This window comes from Dermacentor silvarum, chromosome 3 (genome assembly GCF_013339745.2).
Source record: "Dermacentor silvarum isolate Dsil-2018 chromosome 3, BIME_Dsil_1.4, whole genome shotgun sequence".
NCBI lineage: Eukaryota > Metazoa > Arthropoda > Arachnida > Ixodida > Ixodidae > Dermacentor > Dermacentor silvarum.
In genome coordinates, this window is record NC_051156.1 from 209,086,441 (window position 1) to 209,103,420 (window position 16,980).

Consider the following 16,980-nt stretch of genomic DNA (forward strand, 5'->3'; position numbering starts at 1 on the left):
TCCGCTCGTCTGCTGCTTTGCAGAGGGGCACGATGTCGCAGTTTAACATATTGCCAGTCGCTACGTTTGCAGCCCACAATGCAACAAGGGCAAACCATGGTGCTCGCGAAAAGAAAGAATGAGACCAACACTGACCGCGCTGCTCTCATCAACACGGAGCAAGCTGTAACACAAGCAGACGACACTTGCTGTGTGCCAGAATTGCTTTCAAAAGTGTAGTGATACACTGTCCTTGTGCATTCTCTATCTCTTTCTTGTTATAGAAACAAATTAACTGACATTTCAACTATTGCGAATAACATTTGTTCACCATAATGTTGGAAAAATTATCTATGACGCGTCCTGGGCAGCCAATCGGATAGCTCGCCCTACTGATATCCTATGGTCAAATCGCATCACCTGGTCAGGGTTGGCTGAAAACTCAGCCGACTGGCGTGCTACAATCGGTAGCGATGTGCCATTTTAAAACCTTATAATAAATTACATGCTTTATGCGGAGCACTTATAAGCACCAATTAATGATCAGAAGGACCTACCCTAACGACTCAGTATATTAATATCATCAAAATCAGTTTCAGGGTCCCTTTAATACTATAAATTAAATGACCATATTTGAATAAAAGTGAAGGTGTTAGCAAATGTTAGCAATATTTACAGCCAACTTAAGCACAATAATAAATTGCAAGACAACTGAGTAACAATGATACGATAAAAAGTCGCAGTTTCACCCGAAGAAGCATCAATTGCGATAGTAAATTAGTACACAGCTATACAAAGTAAGAATAGTAGTTTTATCGGCCGTATAAAACGCGCACACAAGCAAACATGAACACATCTCACTCAATGACCGTGCACACTCGCTGTCAAAACACTGGAGTAAGGAAGCGCGGCAGCAGCGGCGAGCGAATTGACCTTCGTGCTGCCTCTCACTTGACCACAAACTAAGCAGCGAGAACACAGCGCACACAGAAAGCTAACAGCACTCGGCACACTCTGTCCCCATCGCAGATTACTTTCATGACAGAGCCTGCGCAGCCGCGCCATACACAGCCACCGCAGGAGTAGAATGCCCCCCCTCTCTTCACTTCCCCAATGCCTTGTGCACAACAGAAGATATGGCACACTTCCTCCCTGGTTTCCTCCCTTGCGCGCAAGATTGAGCCACCATCGTCAGCTCACCCTCACACGCTTTCATTCGTACATACAGCATACGGCCGAAGCGACCGATGTCATCCCCCTTGGACTTCATACTAAATATCATGGTGACGATGATGGCAGAAATGCACCTGGAGTATCCATATAATTGCTATCGCAATAAAACAAAATTACTCTATAGATTTGAAAGCACATGCATGTTACCATACCTAGCGCAATAACTTGCACACTACTGGAACCAGTAACATACAGTGCAAAGTGCACAAAGTGCCTGAGCATCTAATCTTGAAACCACGAAACCATATTTAAGCGAAACCATAAAACCAAGCCCTAGAGTGAGACATGTCTAGATCCCTCATTAAAACACAACAGTTTACAAGACAATGTTATACTCATGGTAATTGAATGCGTACAGCCTTTGTCAAAAGAAATGAAGCAACAGGAGCCTCACTGTCACTAAGGCCTGGCTGTGTTGTGTCCCACCCATGAAGCTACTGATGCTAGAAATCTCTGAAGAGTGAACAGTGGTCATAGGTACAGTGGCTTGTTTTCTTTCGACAAAGGCTGTACACCAAAACACCTACATGTCTGTGAGCTGCACTGCCTTCAGAATGAACACAATGCTGAATGCCATGAATATAAGCCTGCATATATTTCAACCAAAACGTTTCACTTCACTGGGTCGGGCTAAAGTTGCTTGCCTCTGAGATCACTTGATGGCTTTCAAACATCATAATGAAAAGTCAAGAAAGTTACGAAGCAAGACCATATGTATAGCAACACCTTATTGTGGTTACAAAAATAATTTATAATCTTAGCACAGAACAAAATACACACACACACTCTGGGGAAAAAAAAAAGACACAGCAAAGAGTTTCCAGTGAGTTCAGACAGCATAACATGCCACGAAGCCATGCTAGCACAATGGTATACAAGATGCAGCAACAAGTCTTCATGGCAAAACACAAATCGCCAGACAATAAAATTTCAATGCTCAAGACAACAGCTTTGATGTCACATTTTAACATTGCAGGCATCTGCTTCAGCCACGTAAAAACTTGAGTCAAGTTTAACCCTACTCTTTAGACCGTGCTCATTGACAGCAATTTGAAACGGATCTCATGCGTATGCATGCTCAGCGCATTACTCACCTGCGTACGAGAAATCGGGGCAAGCTAGGGAGTTAGGGCCATTCACAGCAAAGAACAGCACAAAATAAGAATAAGCAATGTGAGTAAAGCAAATGCTTTGGCAGATACACAGTAACATGTGTCAATGAGCATATTGTACTCCAACTAGACCACCTTCATCTTCAAATCATTTTTTCAGCGCAAGGAAAGACAAGGACGTCAGAGAAGCACACACAGACAGCACTGGGTAAGACAGTGCCACATAAGAAATCGCTCTTATGTTAAACTGCCCACCTTCTCACAGATGAGTGGTAATCATTCTAAGTATGAGACTTTTAAGCTGGGTCAGTTAGAATATGTTCAACATGGCAAAAAGCAGTGGCAATGGGACAGGAGATATATACAAACTGGAAAGATATGCGCCAACTATCAAATTATTTTTAGTCAAATTCGTACAATCATCTGTCACATATGCACTGTATAACTCGAAATAAAAATCAGTTGACGGTCACCACATCTGCCCTATTTGCATTTCCCTTGCTCCATCATTTGCGCTGTTTGCCATGTCAAATGCTCCAAGTACATACAATGTTGCCATTTTAGCAACTAGACTTTAGCAACTAGATTAAGCAACTTTTTGGCGGGCTCCGTATCAATTTTTCTATTTAGCGACAGGTGACTGTTTTAGCGACATGGTTGAATAATTGACGACATTTCAGCGACTTCGAAGTTGAGAAAGTTGCTATGAAAATGACTTTCTAGAATGCACTTTATTGTTGAAAAGCTACAAAAAGGAGGCCGAAATTGCATGTATGGCGCATGGGCCCTGTGATCATGATGAATCAACAGTTATCTGCCCCTGCATGCGATTAATGGGTTGATGAAAGCCGGCTTCAGATATTACTCACAAAATTCATTTTCATCGTTCCTTGTAAAACCTGTTAGAATAGGGTATTTACACTGCAAGTGCTGCAGTTTTGCTATGCACGTTCTACAAGTGAACATTGCAAGTGTAGCAGTAAAATAATTTACCATAGCTTATTACAATAAATTTTATGGTGAGATTTAGAATGCAGCAGCTGAATACTAGGATATATTAGCTGCAGAAAAGCACACACATTGGAGCAGCTGGGCTAATTCGTGTGAGTCTGAACGTAACGGCTCCATTTCTTACGGGTTTCAAACAAAGTAATCCTGTAGAGAGCTTTCAGGTGAATCAAGGGGCTGCGACATGTTTGACCAGTATAAAGGTCACTTAATTGTCACTTTGCCGTGTTAACAACACGACCAAGATTATGCTGCATAATTTAGGTCTCCTCTCACGACCGTTGAAAACTAGAAAATTTGCAGGCATAAGGTGGACCAAGTGCATCTTTGTGCTGGGGAAGTCGGGTTACCCGCATTATTTTGAATAGTGCTGGATTGGTAATCTTAAAATCTGAAGGCAAACACGAAATTTGAGCTGTCATTAAGCATTGTTTTTTTTTTAAGATACCCTAATAACACCTTCTACACCCTGCTGGTAAATGAACTGTTTATTTCTAACATGCATTGGACACTACACGAACGTGAAATATTTCGAGAGATTTTTTATGCCATGTTAGCCTATAGTATAGTGTTTCAAAATGGCTGCATTATTTCGAATTCACTGAGCAGTTCTAGTGGCCATTTCAGCGGCCAATTTATTGAGAATATAGCGACTACTTTTCTCTTGTTCGCTTTCTCTATGCTTGGAAAAAAGTTGGCAACACTAAGTACATAGGAAGAGGGCTTGCATGAACAAACGTCTAGGCAAGAAAAGTTGTGCTATACTCCAACCAGATCACTCTCCATTTCTACTGTGCACTATTGCACAAAAGAGTGAAAAGTGTTCCAAATAGATATGAAGAGGGCTCGTGTAAACAAACACTTAAACAAGGAAACTTGCACCAGATCAGGTTTGTCACAATACTACATAAGCTGTTAGGAAATGCGTATACTATGAAACGCAGATGCAATGCTACGTGAATATTACATTTGTAAATATGAAATTATTCTATTTGAAGGAATGTCTCATAGCAACCTGACATGCAATAAAGACATACCGATAACACATTAGGAGCCGCATGAAACAGCTCTTTTTACCATATTATAATCAACACATGTGAATTCAAATGGGGACAGTTGACAAGAACTTTATGGAAAGGTCCCGAGGAAAAAGATTGGGGGAGCCGAAGGCACCCCAATCAAGTTGGCGGCTCCGCCCATGTTGAGTCCCAAAATTTTGGTTGGCCCATTAATTTTCAATGCATTTTAAAACTGCTTAACAGAGCTTGCGGTTAGATTAAACCTTTTCTGTCATGAGACAAAGCAGAATATTAAGAGTGCAGCTTCTGCAGCTAAAGCAGCTCAGAAGAAAAGACATTCACACAACACTCAAGAGATGGAAAATGGTCGGCAAGGAAACATGTCTGATGATTTTGTGTGCTGCCAAAGCAATCAACTATGAACAACTATTTCAGAACCGGGAATTACATTATACGACAAACCTATCCTTCACAACATTCACACTAACATTACGATTATCTAAATTAGTTAGAGCTCCACAGAATTAAACATAAGAACTGTGTTTCTATGTGTATCAGTGTGAACATTGCCACAATTTTATCTTGGATCAAGCTTAATTCGATAAAGAATAATTCCCACAAAGGTGTACAGTCCCGAGGAGTTCGAAACGACACACACACAAAAAGAGCAAGGTGCACTTTTTTGGTCTGATGTATCAAAACTCCCACTGTCACCCAGGCTGGGTTGAATAATGCTACTTCATTACACACAACCTTGTCCTTATTTTATTATTACACACTGTTATAAGCAAAATACATACCATATTTCCCGGTGTATAAGACGCGTTTTTTTCTGAATTTTTTGTCGGTACGTCTTATAGAACGGTGCAACTTATGTACGTTTTTTTTTTTCTCGGAAAAACTGCCGTCAAAATCGGATTTGATGTTATGGCCCCGCGAAACGCATTGGTTGACTTATTGCTACGGGTTCTGTGTGCACTATCGAGGTGCCAGGTTCTTGTGTTCGAATTACCGAGTGCCGTGCGATAAGGACGGAGCAGCAACACAAGCGGCGGCAGGCAGACTGCGAGTCGACCGACCCCGAAGTCATCGCATCTGCAGATCGCTGTCAAGATACGGCGCACGGTGCTGCGCAAACTACACAGTTGCTACCAGAGTACAAGCCCCCCCCTCCCTCCCGCGCTGCCTTCCACTTTCCTCCCTTGTGCACGATTCGGCTCGCCGTCGCATGCTTTCACTCGCACATACAACATACGGCGTGCGGGGACGATGTTGCTGCCCTCGCACTTTATACGGAACATCGTGGCAACCACGACGGCAGAAATGCGCCTGGAGTGGAAATATATGGCACCCATACGCTTGCGCGTGACCCACGTTCACGGATGAAACGTCACTGTAATTTTTCTTTTCATCGCATACCAAACGAACAGGTGCGTCTTATACACTGGTGCGACTTAAGACCGGAAAATACGATAAGCTAGATGAAGCTGAGCCGAGTGAATACTTTTTTTGCCCAAACAAATTCACTTCAAAATTTGTGTTTTCTTTGACCTTTCATTCACAAATTTTACAGGCATTCCCAATGTAAACCGTAGTGAACGATTCCAAAGGTCATATTGCAGGAAACTTCACTGTGGCTCAATAACATTCCATGGCTTCACACATCTCTATTTTCCACACATGGTACTTATTGCATGCTCAGAATGTGAATGTGCATGTAATTCTGGTGGTATATTTCTTAATGTGAAAATACTTTGTTCAATGCATTTTTATCTTTATTTTTTTTAACTTATCCATAAGTTCTCTGCTCTACATGTAATGATACCTCCTCCAGCTGAAAACACACTGAGGCAACACAAATTATACATGGACAGTTTACAGCGAGCACGACTTTGTCAACTGTAAAATGAAAATGTCCCATCACGAACTATGCAGACAACTGTAAGTTTATAAAATTTAGGTGGAAGGAAAGCGAAATGAGCAAGTCAGGACTTAAGTCGGAAGAAATTACAATGACAAACTAATGTTCCATATTTATTCCTTTCTCATGAGGTATTCATTTTCTTAAGGGATGCTGACAACGAATGTAACCCTAAAACAAAAAAGAATAATGAAATATCTCTGACATTTGTGCATGTGGGAAAATAAGTATGAATTAACTAATTCTTTAAAAACAATGGAAACAAAGTCTCACCTCCTGAATTGAGGAAACGTTCCCCATTTGCTATTGGATAAGCCTCCTGCACAAAGAAAGAAAAAAAAAAACGTAAATTGATCATTCAAACATAATGCTGAGAGTGGACAGCAAGAGCTGAAATAATTAATTACTCTGTAGATTACGCAAGTCCTGAAACACTTTGCAACATTAGTGTCTAAATACAGTATAGACCACTTATAACGTAACCGCTTATAGTGCAGGAGCAGATATAGTGCGGTCTTTTCAGACTCCCGTTAATTTTCCCATAGCACTCCATGCATACATGTATTGCTTATAGTGCAGTTGCGGGAAACGAAATACCGGTTACAGTGCGGCTGACTGGGAGTACGGAAGTGGTGATCACGGGGAGCAGTGGAACTGCTCCCCACCACCGAAGTGGTGGTGCTCCCCACCACCACTTTGGTGGTGGGGAGCAGTACCACTGTCTCATAGAATTTTATAGAATCCTGTAAGTATTGTTCCACCAGGCTCATCATCAACACAGCTTTCAGAACATAGGGAATAAGAAAAGTAAGGGGATGACCACGAAGGTGTGACAGGCACATTATTTCACTGTTCATAACTGTACTCGCACAAGGCTGATTCAAAAACGTTTCATCAGAAAATATTTGTGAGGTGATGCTTTTTAATACTGGATCCATTACTTAATTTTTTTTAAAGCTGTTCCAGGGCCTCTTTAAGGCAGGATAGATGTTATTCTGATATCTTCTACTTAACGGTGCAAAATGAGAGCAATAACCTTGCTTTTCAATTTACCAGTTCCCAGAACAACACAGTACTTTGATTAAGTTGGTTCTGACTCAGGCTACAGTAAGTTAAACAGAGCCAAGAGACAAAAGAAGGCAGACACACAATAAATGTTCGCATGGTGCAAGCGTTTCCTTGTCAACACAAGTGCAAGAACAGGGCTATTTTTTACATCATGCAAAGCACATATTCATGACAAGTACACTTACTATTTGCCATTATGGACTCAGAACAGCAAGTAAGAAATCTCCATGATCACGCCAGTGGTGCTGTTGTGCAGATTAGCAAGCTGCTAGAGCTATGATGACTACTACCAGATATTATATTTTCTGAGAGCATTATGGAATAAAACAGCATAGTCTACAGCGAGCTCTACAGCATGTACCTCAAATCACACTGTTTCCCTGGCACTTAAACACAGCAATGAATGCGTTCAGTTGTGTATTGATTAGATATATAATTTGTTGTTAATTAAAATTGTGCCATACCATGACAACCAGACCAATGACAAATGCAGCTAAGATACGCAGTGTTAGTGCCTAAATAAAGACCTGCTTTACTGAAGCTTACACTGAAAGGCAAATGCAAATTTTTATATCAAGCAGCTACTAGAAAGTTCAAACTTCTAGCAGTGTCATGCATGCAGTCAAATGCTAGGTAGGTAGGTAGGAAAAACCTCGTTTCGTCAACATTAAGTGGGGTGATTAGGCGTGGTTTCTTCATGTGGGCCAGGTGGCCATTAAGCAATGTTTGATGGCGGCCTCTTCAGCTCGTTCTATGGCCTGGAGTTGGGTGTCCAGGCTACAACTGAGTAGCACTGCCTACCATGCTTCAGGTGAGGGAGAACCCATGTGTTTAGGAGGATGATTGTCCTCAAATGCTATAATGCCTAAACTTGTCAAGTGCTTGTGCACAAAACCTCGCACTGCCATACAAAGTGAGTATATGCCATGGCAACAACACAAGAGCTGTTAACCTACATCTGGATACAGCTGGGACTTTCAATAAAAGCAGAAATGCCACACTATTACGAAAATTAGCCAGCTGGTAAGGCACATTATAAGAATAGAGCTAAGAATCTAACAAAAGCAGACACAACATTATACCAGCTCATCATTTCAATGGTACCTAATGGCCAATGACATTGCACTTGTGGCACTGGTATTACCAAAGGAGGCGTGAGCAAGGTGTAAGGTAGAAGCTACTCACAAGCATCATTTTGTACTCACCGCAAGACTTTTGTCGGGCCAGCAAAAGCCCTCAGCCGAAAACACAACATTACAGTTGAATTTGGAGAACTTCCGAAGTATTTCGTCTTCACTGGCAGTGAATATGACATCATAACTAGAAAGAGAGTATTTATCGTATTACAAAGAGTTGCAACAAAAAGCCCAGTAGTATATATACCTTACAGTACTGTCTACACAACAAAACCTCACTAAATCGAACATTATAGCTCTGGCAAAGATGCTACCCAACAGTTAAATTTTTCACATGATACAATGTCACAAAGTAAAATGTTCCTGGCCAATTTTTTTTTTTTTTTCCCACATATAGGCTGCACAAGAGAAGCATTATAGCCTCTGCCAAAGTATTCACTTGGCTAGGAAGTCAAGCAGCGAGTGACAATGTAGCTTACTTCTTCTTTATTCATTGCCGTGATCACAACTTTTGCCATGATTGTTAAAACTGAATTTTCACTTTAACCAGCCACATTTAAGTGCACATGTTGCAAAAACCTCACTACTGCACAAAATATTATACTGGACTTCAAAGCAAATTCAACTGCTTCCTAAGTGACAGTCATCTCAAACCAGACAACAAATAGCTGTGCACGCTTGCCAGGACCACAGTAAGCAGTTTAAAGGGGCCCTGAAACACTTTTTGAACATAGTAAGAAAATGTTGCCAATCTGTCGTAGTGGCTGCTGTGGACATGTGAGCCAAATATTACTGCACTGCATACAGCAGGGAGCTTATAATCTCCTGTTAAACACAGCGAAAAATCGCTTGCTCTCACTTCCACAATGTCATCAGGCAGCATCATCGAAAGCAGCTGGACCCATAAATGTTATTGGCTGATTTCATGAAAGCAAGAGCAGTCTCAGTAATACATGGTTGCTAATTTTGAGTTAAGGAAATGAGAAATATAAGAGTCTGCAACCTCAAAAAGAAGGAAAAACTTGGAGGGTGCTTAAGCTTTGCCTTTAGGAGTGAAACTGCAGCTTATATAACCCTAATGTTTACCTGCAAACGCTGGCGGCGAACACTATGCACGAAGGCAGGCTTTCTGGTTCTTTTTTTTTCTTACCCCCGCATGGCGGGCGCCGCCACTACCGCGGAGGCAAGCGCCATCTGGATGATGTTGACAGGAACCGAGCGGGGCGCTTGGTTGTGTTTGAGGTTTGTGTTTGAGTTTCCACCTAACAGAATTATGTTTTCTCATACATTCAAATTACAATCTGACATTATCATGTCTGTAGGTTGTGTGTAAGTTGTACTTTAAAAATTTTCTGACACATATTACTTTGCGAAATCCAATTAGTCCAGTCACACCTATGTGTCATGCGGGAGGGCCTGCGTGGTTCGAGATGATTTTTCTGTAATGGACAACGCCGCCGACTACAGATTTCTTGCGACAAGGGGCCTTTAAAGCTATCGAATTAAAATTATTTCATCTATACAGTGCGCATAGCTGTGTCGTTGTGCATGGCTTCCAAGACGGCTGCGGCGTGCCGCATAGCGTAGTCTACCGTGACCACCACGGGGTGCCGCGACGAGCCCTTTTGCCACTGCAGCACTCAACTTTTGGCCGGGGCTTTGCCCTCTTGGCTTCATTGTGTAGCTTACAGCGCACTAGCAGAGACAAAAGGAAACAGAAAGCCAGGTTGCAGAGTGGTAACTCCATTTATAGTTGAAGGATTAAAGAAATCTTTGCAGCGTGAGATTCGTGAGACGACATCCTTTAATAGTAAGGCCATTCTATGATTAGTTAGGAAAGTGTTTCAGGGCCCCTTTCTGCTGAATTTTAATGCCTGAATTAAAAGTAGCTAAACTAAATATTCTTTATTACACATACACAAACACAGTGGTATGCTTTGCTCATGAGTATATTATGATTACCTCACATAGCCATACAAAACATCTTTCCTGTTAACTTGTTCATGTTCCTTATGTGCAGGCATGGGTGGCATATATGCTTGTAGGCAGGTATGTGCACGCAGGCACATTATTACAACAGTACAGGACAGATTTAGCAGGTGTGAGACAGCCCATGATCCCAGGGCACAGCAGCATCAGGAAAAAGCTCATAAGTTGTCGAATAGCCGCTTACTGGCTGCACTAGTGTTTCTTCCCACATGGTGCATATTGAGACATTGCCCACACTGCCCTTATTCAACGAATTAGAATCACTGAGAAATGAGGGAAGGGCAGCAACCAAAATTCTGCGGCAAATCCAGTTTCTTTTTTTTTTTTTCCTGAGGTATGGGTCACATTCTCAAGAACGATCACGACCTGATATGGTAGCCCAGTGGCTATAGCATGGTGCTGCTGAGCACGAGGTTAAGGGTTTGATTTCGGCCCCAGAGGCCACATTTTGATGAGGGCGAAATGGAAAAACGCTCATTTTTACCCCCGGTGGTCAAAATTAATACAAAGTCCCCCACTAAAGCATGCCTCATAACCAGATTGTGATTTAGGCACATACCACACCAGAATTGAATTGAACTGAAGGATGGTGATGATGATGACGACAGCAAGGGGGAAGACGAAGATGTCCTTTTTAATTTTACACAAAGACACCACTTTTTTATGAAGCCTACCCAGACCACGTATGACATGTGGCACATGCCACCCATTTAGGAGAATTGGCCTTGGACATGCACATGCCCGTGGCACATATAAAAATGGACTAAGAATGTGTAGCCTAAATATAAGAAATTTAACAAGATGAAATAAGCCACTAAATATCATGCATTATTCCATTAAGAGGTCTGTGTGCTTTAGAAATACATATGAACCAACATATATCAAGATAGCATGGAAATATGCGAGTCCTAGGATCATAGGCAGAAAAGCTTTGCCTTAAAACACCGTTATACCATATGAAAACACCCAAGCTCACACCGGACCACCCAAATAACCATTCGCCAGTTGGTTCTGTTATATATAATTGTAACATATAAGTACAACCACCTTTTCTAAATAAGTCATATGTTTCGTTCAAAACATATACTACTGTGGCAACGAAAATTGTACTTTGTACATACATAAAAAATCTGACTGCAGTAGCAAGGGTTCTAATGCCACAGTAGTGCTGCCAAGCATATGGATGCCTCACCTGTCGACAAACATGATTAATGTTGATGCATCATCTTTGTAATCTTCTAGGGCCTTCTTGAGGAGCCTGACTTTGTAGCCACCTCCCATGCCTTTAGCCATGTCACCCCCAAGCCACTCTTCATGCATACCAAGTATCTGAAAGTTGGAATGTGCAAGATTCCATTCTTCATAAAAGTGTGGAAAAATAAGGGCACACGTATCATTGGGACATGATGACACATAAAAATGCAGATAGTATATTTTGGGTTATGCATAATTATCTGACCGCATAAACAACAAAGCATAAGCATATAGACAACACACCGGTCAATAGGATGTATGGTGTGTTTGACACACGGTGTAAGAATAGGTTAGGTGCTGACACTCGCCGCTCCCCGTAAGGAGAGGGCATAAACAGATTGTGTTCGCAGGTGACCTTGAATCAGCAATAGTTTCCGCCACAAGAATACAGATGGTGCCATAGTATGGGAGCCCAAAGGAGCCCAGGGGCCCGCACAGCGTGCATTCAGAACGTTGCACGCCGTGTGGGCTGAATGCACGCTGTATACGTGTTGAAGTATACTTGCCGAAACTCGTGTGTCTGAAGGCTTGTCTGTGTTTTTGAAAAGTGTTGCGTTGCATCTGCGAGTCCTCCGAGTGCATTTGTTCTGCTGATTAGTATTCTGGGATTGACTCAATGTTTACCGCGCCGCAGCGTGAGACACTGAGTGCCAGTTAGCTGCGCTCAGACTGGCTGAGCTTCAAAATGGGAAAAAAGTGTTTTGTCCCAAATTGGAGTTGTACGGAGTGTGTGCCGCTTTTCAAGGCACCGCATGAGCCTGAGCGTTTAGGTAAGTGGAAACGGTAGAGTAGGTGCTTGACCAAAAGAGCTTGACTTTTCCATGTGCTGAGCACAAAGAAGAGATCCCTGCACACATTCTGCACTATTTCATACCAATGAGAATGAGGCTGCACAGTAAGGCCGTAAGCATGAACTTGAAGAAACAAGCTCAAGAGAAAAACAAAAGCTAGCAAAACTTTGTTGATCCTGAATTTTGTTGCCAAGTTTACAGAATATACTAATCTTTGTTATATTTCTTGTGAATGTATGTTGCAAACAGTTTGTGCCATGTAATATATAGTGTTCTGGCAGAATAAAGTTCAGCCCTTCCATCAGCATACCATTCTTAACATTCTATACGGCAAGTATAAGAGCACTGTACACACTACCAGACCTACTTACGGCTGGGCTTTTTTTTTTTTTTAATATAAGTGCGCCTAGTCTTGTCTCGAAATGACAAAGTAGGATAGAAAAATTCAGCACATTCATGGACACCAGGAGCACAAGATATACTGCTTTAGGAGCTGCGCTGAATTTAACCGTGTGACATGCACTTCATCAAGCTGTACGTACTACACACAGCTTGCTGTACTGGCCCAAAGTACAGCTGCCACGCCTCAAGCTGAAATGGAGCCAGTTGTGAAACACTAAGCGGAAGGCTGAGCAGGGGTCATGTCTCGAGCAAAGTATGTAAAATACACTGACAATCCAGCTACTTTGTGCTTCAGTGCATAAAATGGCATTTTCTTAATGTAAGTGGAACAACAGGGCAGTTCTACCGCAAGTTTGAGAGAGCATATCTTGAAACCAGTGCCATCCTTAGATTTTGTTCCAAGCGGACATGCCTTGACAACTCACCAGCCACAATTCGTAAATTGCATAATGTGCTGTAATGTAATTAGTTAAAACCTAATTAATCATTTTTGTTAATTAGACCGTTATGTTTTTTATTTATTGTGTAAGTGATGTCCCCCTCTTCGAGCAGTCCAGTTCAAGGGTTGGGACTGTGCTATATGCCACCACCAATTTTTTTTTTAATTCTGTAAGTATTAAAAACACCTGCTTTGTGTGCCTTATTCTTATATCATGTTGCCCAGGTCTCACACCACACATCATATGCTCATATGCCTAACCAACTCTCCCAACTAGACATGTTAATGCACTGCATTTCAATACGATTGCCATGCAAAGATGAATAATGTCAGCGCTGCATGACAGCAAGTGGCAAAAGGCAATGCGAGTGACTATTTCTTCTCGTAATTCTCTCTATAGACGGTTGCACCTTACAGTTGCACCTTCTGTCCGTGCAAGTTATGCTCTGGAAATTTTCTCGCTTTAGCAACAGCTAAAGGCAACCAAAATTGTCCGCATGTTCTCACTCAGGACCGAATGCTGCTAGTGCAACAATGACAGCAACCAGATAAACTACGGTCCATAGTAATGTAATGCCATATCAGCCCAATTCTCACTCTAGTCAATCAAAAAGCGAGCCTGCAAAAATGGCAGGACAGCTATGTATACTGAGCTTAAATGACTTTCGGATAACAAACTAGACGGGTTTCCACTTTTGGTAAGACAGAGCCATGTATGAAACAGTCTTTAGTGCAAATAAATTTAATTGAAAATCTGAACTATGCACTTTAAGCACTCCTTGCTAATGTTTAAGATAAAGAAGGTTAACAATCAAATGAAATGGTCAGGAATCCGCATAAACATTTTGTTTGTCTTTCGCATATACTCGTTAAACATGCACATCTTGTAGACGTGCCATGGAGCACAGAACTTGTTGCAAATTTAACATCACAGATCTTCTCCTTTTTCTTTAGACCCCAGAACAAGGAACATATATAAAGGTGTGCATGGGTACAATATATAGTCCAAGAAATATAGAAAAAGGAAAAAAACGCGACATGGAAACATTAATATGTGGGAAATGTGGGGTCACATTCTGTGCATATATATTGCAAGACCTGCACTTTCAGCCAATGTTTATGTCAGTGCGCACTCTAGATCAGTCAAATACAGTCAATGGAGATTACCTTTGGTTGCAAGCCATAGATTTTTGCAGAGCGAGCAAAACGCTTAAAACCATCCGTTTCATCACTAGCGACCGTGAATATGACTAGCCGGTGAGTACCTGGAACATAAAGGCAAACAAGCAAACTTTTAGTTATATGGCGTCAAAGCTCTTCCCCCTATACGGTTAACGGAAAGTCAACAACTCACCAGGCTTGACTGATTCAGAATCATTTGCAACGTAAACTGATTTGACATGCTCGTTGGCATCCACTGGAGGTTGGCAGGCAATGCCTTGGCTGCCACTGTCGGCCGCAACGTTGCAGAAACCTGGCATACATACACAAATGTGTAAGCGCCTCTAATTTTTCTTCTTTTTTTTCTCCTCTCTCGCGCATGTTTCACAATCAGAAGCAGCAATTGTCACCAAGTAAAACGAAACTCACAAAAACGAAACCCAGCGCGTTTCGGTGGAGCGGTTGATCGAGTTTCTGTTTCGCCTCTGTGCCCGCTCATTTGTGTAATGTACAAAGAAAAAAAAGATTCACTAAAGTAAACATGAGATCAGGACTTCGACAAAAGAAAGCCCCGCAAAGTTGCAATCACTCCGGACGCGCCCGGAGATAAATCAGGAACCTCGGCCTATGTATAATAAAGATCGATAGTCTTTAGGCACAAAATTAAGAGACAAGCAAGCAAGCAAATACATTCCAAAGCTAGTGTACTAGAACCGGCCCTTCGGGGCACTGCAAAAGTTTACATTAAACGTTCGCACGAAGTCGAAGTAACACGACTCCGCTGGGGACGTCCACGCAACAATACTCCGTGCACTCCTCTTTCAACTACATCGCACCGACAGAAGCGTCAGTAGCAACAAATACGCAATTTATGTCCGTAAAATACTTAGAAAAAACTTACTGATAACTAAAATTTGTAAGTTCTTGAAGCCGCGAAGAATAAACAATCGCCTCCGCACTCTCCGTTCGTCAAACACCCAAGCATCCTATTAGAGCGAGATGCGCTCCGTTAAGTGTGTTGGAAGCTTTGAACACGCGGCATAGTGATCGAGTAACGACGCGGTTTCATTGACAGTCTATTCACCTACCTGGTTTACCCTGAGAATCCTCATCGGCGACCGCGTGACGCGAGAAAGTTGCTAAGAAGGCGATAACCACCAGCCGTAGCGCGGCCATTTTGAAACGGGGCAGGCAAGGCAGCGGTCCCTTCCCTTCTGCGCGGCGCGAACGAACGCGGCGCGCTCTCCTTCTCTCTCACTTCATCCTTTCTCTTCTCCAGACTCCAAAGCCGCCACTCCCCTCCTCAGCTTCTTTTTTGCTGCTCATTCAACTTTCGCTTCTGCCGTTGTCACAATTTTTGTTCTTATTTTTCCTTCGCGCCTTCTACGGCTTCGATTCGAGCCGCTCTCTCCCTTCAGAAGTCTCCATTTCCCCCTTGTTCCGTCGCTCACATCTTCCTAGACGGCCTCGCCGTCCCCGTCTCCGAGGCGTATTGCAAGGGTGCGGCGCGGCGGCCCACACGCAGCTAGATCAGCGCCCAAGTTGGCATTGTGTCGTGGCGCATATGTTTGCGATCAGTGCACTGGGTGATGCTCACGCAATTCACTCTCAAAAGTCACGTCTAAAGCTCAAAGAGGCAAACGCAGGAGTAGTAATAACTTGGTATTTCTTTCTTCTTCTTCATATTAACTATTTATGGTAGCGCATATGGGGCGTTGCGCTTAGGAAACTGTGAGCGCATTTGAGTTAATTGACTGATGTCATAAAGTGAACGGAAGACAATATTCATTCCTCTAGACGGCGCGCAGAGTACCTCTGCTTGTAGTATCACTCGACCACGATCGAAGGATCGAGTCTGTTTTTATTTATTTTTTTATATTACTGTGGCCAAATTCCTGGACGCACGACCAACGCGCGCGGAATAACAGTGCTGATAAGTGGCAGATAGGGAAGAAATCGTATTCACCTAATTTATGCGACATTCGCAACACCGACACCTCGACCAGCAAGTACAGAGCAACATGAAAAAAAAAAAAAAAAGAAAGATAGTTGTTAAATCTAACTATACACATTATTCATGCAATCCAGCTTATCTAGAATTACTTTACGATGAGTGGACATACACTACGCTATATATATGGGAGACAGTGAAAGTAGATCACAAAGTGAGAGCCACGTCGAGCAGCTTCAAGGCGTGAGGATAAGTTATCGAAAGAGACAGCAAGCTCCGAAAGCTAGTTCTTGTCGGTGGTTACGCGACCCAGCGAGCTCTTTGAAACAAAAACCCAAAAGCAAGGCCGCGCGCTGCGAAATAAAAAGATAGCATACCAGCCGCGAACGAACGAAAGTCAAACATATCTCGTTGCACATGGCGGCTCGCGAGCGTCGATGGGAAGTGCCGTATGCTGACGCGTGTAAGCCGCGTGCCTTCTACGTCCCGAACAGAAGCTGAAGGCCAAGCCCGTTAT

At 42.5% G+C, this 16,980-nt stretch overlaps 1 protein-coding gene across 2 annotated transcripts in view; it reads right to left on the reverse strand.

Annotated features, from left to right (window-relative positions):
• Positions 1-15,714, reverse strand: part of LOC119446574 (procollagen-lysine,2-oxoglutarate 5-dioxygenase) — a 157,506-nt gene extending 141,792 nt beyond the window's left edge. Inside the window, exons 1-7 of one of the 2 annotated variants that reach the window (XM_037711042.2) lie at positions 15,601-15,714; positions 14,706-14,825; positions 14,519-14,616; positions 11,658-11,794; positions 8,546-8,660; positions 6,546-6,591; positions 2,307-2,330 (exon numbers count right to left, since the gene is read on the reverse strand). In XM_037711042.2, the coding sequence (XP_037566970.1) occupies positions 2,307-2,330; positions 6,546-6,591; positions 8,546-8,660; positions 11,658-11,794; positions 14,519-14,616; positions 14,706-14,825; positions 15,601-15,688 (628 nt within the window). In that variant the 5' untranslated portion in view covers positions 15,689-15,714. The remainder of the gene's footprint in view (positions 1-2,306; positions 2,331-6,545; positions 6,592-8,545; positions 8,661-11,657; positions 11,795-14,518; positions 14,617-14,705; positions 14,826-15,600) is intronic. The other variant, XM_037711043.2, reaches the window with a different exon arrangement.
• Positions 15,715-16,980: the final 1,266 nt, after the last annotated feature.